Source organism: Protobothrops mucrosquamatus, unplaced genomic scaffold (genome assembly GCF_001527695.2).
Source record: "Protobothrops mucrosquamatus isolate PMUCROS unplaced genomic scaffold, P.Mucros_1.0 scaffold4177, whole genome shotgun sequence".
Classification (NCBI taxonomy): Eukaryota; Metazoa; Chordata; class Lepidosauria; order Squamata; family Viperidae; genus Protobothrops; species Protobothrops mucrosquamatus.
Genome location: NW_015390102.1, coordinates 12,193 through 17,811, shown reverse-complemented (window position 1 = coordinate 17,811; position 5,619 = coordinate 12,193). Strand labels below are relative to the sequence as shown.

General features: G+C 37.3%; 1 protein-coding gene across 1 annotated transcript in view; it reads left to right on the top strand.

Moving 5' to 3' along the window:
- The window catches only part of DPF3 (double PHD fingers 3), a gene marked incomplete at its 5' end in the record, with an annotated part of 98,233 nt that extends 93,019 nt beyond the window's left edge, over window positions 1–5,214 (top strand). Inside the window, 1 exon segment of the mRNA XM_015828044.1 lies at window positions 4,977–5,214. Coding sequence (XP_015683530.1) covers window positions 4,977–5,113 — 137 coding nt within the window.
- Window positions 5,215–5,619: the final 405 nt, after the last annotated feature.

The following is a 5,619-nucleotide window of genomic DNA, read 5'->3' as shown; positions in this document are numbered from 1 at the left end:
TCCTAATAATGACAACTATCATTAAATACAATAGCTTTTTCATTGGCGCATATTTGTGAACAGAAATAATGCAATCCTCTTGCCCAAGTTCAAATTCCTTCTAGAAGATAGAAGATAAGGTATTATAGACTCCGACCATTACTTATGCACATCCTTTTCAAATTCCAAACAACTGTATATGCATAAAACACTCTTCTACTGTAGTTTTAATGAGTGTGCTTAGTTGCATAGTAAAGCCCTGCTGTAATCTCAGTTTCCATATACAAATATTGATACTTCATCTGCAAAGACCCACCCTTCTAAAGGTGTGAAGTTTAATACAAATATTGATTTACAACCATATCAGAAATTAGATATTTTAATGTCTGATTCCTATTGCCCACACTGTATATTAAAACTGTTTTTGCAGGATAATTGCAAAAGTACAGTCTATATGCATATTTTAATCACACAGATAGTCCAGATCACACGGTTACTTACCACATTGGTTTTAATGTCTTTCATAAGGAGACATGAGAACATAAGCAATCCACAATTATTCAATGGACAATATTCTGTTATTGTAACCTTACAATAATGGTAGTGCTAGTACTCATGGTTTTGGTTTCTTGTCTAGTCTAACTCAAAGGGCTGATATCAATCTTGCAAGCCTCCCTTGCCTTTACAGAGAACTAGAGAAAGTCCCTTCTGAGACATACACCTCCATTCCTTCTATGCGCTGAGATATCTTTTGTCTGATTGTTATTTTTTTTGTCTCCCAGCATTTACATAAGGCCTTGATGTTCTACCAAATATAGCCAATATGTCTGTGGCATATTTCTTGACTGTTGGTTCCTTTATTACTTATAGTAGATTCTAAAAGGCTGAAGCTATCCATTACTCCAATAATTTCATGCTAGCAACCGTACCTATTATCATTAGTTTAGTCTTCTTAATATTCACTATGCTCTCTGACTTTAATTATTGGAATTTCCAAGTCATTTGCATTCTTGCCTATCATAATCTTTATTGGGTCATATTATTGGGTCATAGTAGAAGAATGTTGTCTTCTGAAATCTTCTCCTTTTCAAATATCTTCTGCCTCTTTCCTGCCAATGATTCAAACTGTATTTTAAGCACAGGCAGAAGAATGAGATAACAGAGTTTTGATATTGTAGAATAGATGCTAATATTTTGTCTACAGGTGGAAATAAACTTTTTCAGTTCAGGTCCATGGAATTGTAGAGCTGCCCTATTTTTGAACTCACTTCAAGTCTTCTCTTTTCCTGATTTGTTGCACTGTTTGGCTCTCTTCTTTTTCTTTCCCCTCACAAATACTTCTGTTCTTATCAGAAACAACTAATCTCCTCCTCCTCCTCTTCCTCCTCCTCCTCCTCCTCCTCCTCCTCCTCTTCCTCCTCCAACAACAACAACAACAACAACAGTAGCAGCCTTGTCATTTGAGCCTGACATCATGGGCTGAGAGATAGTGATTGACCAAAATCACCCAGCCAGCTTTCATGCTTTAAAATGGGATTAGAACTCACAATCTCCTATTTCTAGCCTGGTGCCTTAGCCACTCAATTAACTTAGCTCTTAATGACATATAAAAATATCATCTTTTTATCAAATGTCCCTGATACTATCAGAATAGGATCAGATTTTGTAATAGAACCTGTAGAGCAATTTTGAGATTTAGATTGACTTAGCCAGTTATGTTAATTTAGATTAGTATTGTCAGGTGAACAGCAATATTACTCAACTTAGTACTGTCCAAACAAGTTAGACTGGTACTCCAATTATCCACAACTAGTATACCAGCTAGAAGATGATAAGTGCTCAAGGTAGTAGCAAAGAGGCCTAGGATCAATACTTGAATGGCATGGGGGTGCCAGAGCTTAATAAGACTTAGATTGTACCTCACAGCCTCCTGCACTGTTTCCTTCTTTGTTTTCTTTAGTATTATATAAATGGGTGCCTGGCAAGATGTGTATTTCGTTTCAGGAGCTCATTTATTATTTTGGTTTTTAAAATTTTATCTTTATAAATTGTACTTAGTATTTTTAAAAAATTATCTAGCAACAGGGCTGACAAGCATCCCTGCCTTTAAATAACATTCCAAATGAAGGCAGGGCCAGGACAAAAACTACATTTAATCACATTTAAATTTAATCAACATTAACACACATTAAATAAATATGGTTTACATATTCTTAGTAAATTCCCTCTTCTGCCATATTTAAAACACAGGCTGTAGGTCAGATTCTGAAGATTACTCCCAATGCTTTTACTAGGGTTGAGTCATGCTGACCTATTGGCAGTACTGATGAGGCATGTACTAAAATTCATTGCAAACAGAACAGGTTGGGGCTGTATAAAGCTTTAGACTTGATTCCAGAAAGATGCTTAGGAGAATGCTCAAGGGGATTGCAAATTAAATTATTCATTGTTGATTGTTCTTGTAAAATGCCACAGGTCCATAGTCAATTAGGTAGTATATAAGTGAAATGAGTAAGTAAACAAACAAATAAAATTTAGCACCTGTCTAACCAGCTTCATCTTTTCTCAGTGTTGCATAGTGATGACACAGTTGCTTCAAAGAGTTACAGACAGGTGCTAGATTTGCTCTCCCCTGTGGTTTAAACTCTTGTTTAGAAACAAATGCAAATCATTGAATAACTTTGGAACGAAATGGTGAGTTTATCTGGAATATTTCCCCTGATGTGCCAGGTTTTTACTTGCATAGCATTCTCTTTTTTTTCTTGAAAAAGAAAGGAACATTGCAAGTGCTATTTCCCCCCTGCAGTTTAAATTGCAATTCATGTTACTATGTATCCCCCTAATACCCAGAGCTGTGCAGTTTCCAATTTGCTCCATAAATGGAAAGTATTTTTTTTCTGCATTAGCTGGGCAGAGAAAGGTTTTCCCCTGTAGTGACAGACAGACACCTGGCTTTAGAGCAATGATAAGGCATCTTGGTTGAGGTGGTAGTGATATTAGCATTTTCCTGCCACATACAAAGTCAGGCTATCAAAAAGGCTAAGAAACAGGAGTAGAGAAACCGTGGAAGCAGAGGACAGTACAAAAATCCTTTTGAATAAAGGGGAAATGTCTGAACTTTTTTTTTTTTTTAACGTAAGCTCCATCTGGCTTATCCTTTAGCACTCTGGGAGATTTATGCTACCTGCTGTATTTTGCTTCAGTCCACACCTCTGTCCTGGGCAAAACAATGTGCAGTCTGTGCAGTGAGCCATTCCCTTTGAATCCCACCCCAATGACTTTCTTCATTTCTCATTAAACGTTGGGAGAAAGCCAGCCGGAAGTGGACTCATTTCCAACAGGGATTCAATCGTTTCTTCTGCAGGCACATGGCGCTTCCAGGAATGTGCCTCTCTCAGCTGCTGGTGTTGTTCTGCTCTTCCTGTTTATTTGATGTGGTACTTTTAATTTCTCAAACCCATCTATGCCTTTTGAAAAGAGAGAGGGGGGGAGGCAGGGAGGGAGGGAGGCAGGGAGGAGGAGGAGGGGGGGAAAGGTCACAAATCAGTTCTTTACACTTGAGAAATGGAGTAATAACAGGTGGCCAGATCAGAGGCAGCCAGAGCCTGGAATTTTGGTTGTCATGGAAACATGTCAGCCTGCGGAGAGATGAGCTCTGTCAGCAGTAGGGGGGAAAAGGCGCACGAGGGGAAACTCAATGCCATTTACCCTGTAGGTTCAGATTGTATGTCAGCCATCCCTCCGAGGGGATGAAGGCTGGAAAGATATGAAAATGGGGACGCCAAATCCTGCCCAGAGATTGGAATCGTTCAAAACCGGGCTCCTGCACAGTTTAGGCGTCAAACAAAAGCTTTTTTGTTTTTCTTTTGCAAGGAAAACACACCAACCCCCATTACTCATTGTGTTGTGTGCCGTTTGGTCTTCGTGCCAACAGAAAAATCTCTGCTGGCAGGTAGGCGAGTCACACCAGAAGCAGATAACCGACTTCATGTTGCGGATGCCATTAGAGTATAAAATGCTTCCCTGTCTTCATTTGCAAGTTCTAGTGTATAGTTTCTTCATGTCACTGATAGCAGTTTTTTCTGGTTTTCTGGTGAAATGTTACCCAGAGCATTAAATTCAAAAGAGGGTTATGATGCTCAATGCTAGAGGGTGTGTGTGTGTGTGTGTGTATGTTTGCCTAGCCCTACTCCGCCCCAAAACCCACCTTTAAGGAAATCTATTTTAAAGTCCTGGTAAATGTGGAGGACATCTTCAGGAATTAGCACAGCCCAGAGACAGTTTAGCATTTATTGTTTGGCATGGGAACAGAAAGGGAAGAAAGAAGGCAAATCAGAAAAGAAGCTCTTGCCTTTGTCTCTGAACATTTCTAGAAGGCCTCATTTAAAAAAGTGGGGATGGTGGTCCAAAGCCTGTTTTTAAATTAAAAGAATACGCAGAAATGAACAAACTTACGTTAGAAATAAAAGACAAGGAGACGTCAGAATTTTATGAAATTTGGAATAAATGTTATAATTGGCTAGAACAGAGAAAGAAAAAGACATAATTATTGATGTACATAAAATGTAAATAAGATGTAAAGAATATTTAAAATGTAAAGCACTGTTCTGTTAGAAGAAAAGATTTATGTTTATGTAGTTTTTGGTGTATGGTGTATAGTGAAAAATATTTTTTTTAAATAAATTAAATTAAAAGAATAAAACAAACAGCCGCAGGTAATTTTTGAGTAGCAATTCATAGGCGCTATATAGATTAGTTTGTTTCCTTATCTTGGAAAATATATAGTATTAAAGAGTATTACCAGAGACAATAATCTCTGGCTCCATAGCAGCTGCATTCAACACAACTGAGTGTCAGAAAACTTGTGATCCTTTGGCTTTGACCAGTTTAAATTTTTAGTTGATAAATATGGTGTCCAAATACAAGTAAATTAATAACAATAAAAGACACATGGAGAGTTTCTCTCTCAATTTAAAATATTACGCTTCTACCTACAGCCCAAAAAGGACCAGACGGGGCCATCATTTCCAATAACTACTGTGATTTCTGCCTTGGAGGATCTAATATGAATAAAAAAAGCGGAAAACCAGAAGAGCTTGTCTCATGTTCGGATTGTGGGCGTTCTGGTAGGTGATACCTTATTGCAGCTATCAGTGAGCATTAAGCAACAACAACAACAACAACACTCTTTTCGTATCTGGATGTCTATAGAGATAAAATTAAGGCATTTTTGAGTGGATTATGTTTTACAATATATGACTGAATGCACATTTTAAAACTAATGGACGAATACAAAAGTGGAAAGTCTTCTAAAAAGACATTTGGTCTCATTTAAATGAAGACAACATTAAAAGAGAGTTTTTCTCTTTTCCGCATATTATATTTAGTATTCAATAATGTGCCACTCAAATTTTCTACAACCTGGATTATGACCAATACAATTGGTCAGTCCTTCTGTCTCTGTCTCTCTTTGTCTTTCTCTTTCTCATACATGCACACAAACAAGCACACCTCAGATTATGGGATAAGGTTGAAGATGACTCTCTAATATTTTTTAGAATGTAACTTTTAGGCAGTTTTTGATTTCTCCATTTAATATTTATGCTTGTATTTATGAGTGTGTGCTTTATATAAATTACT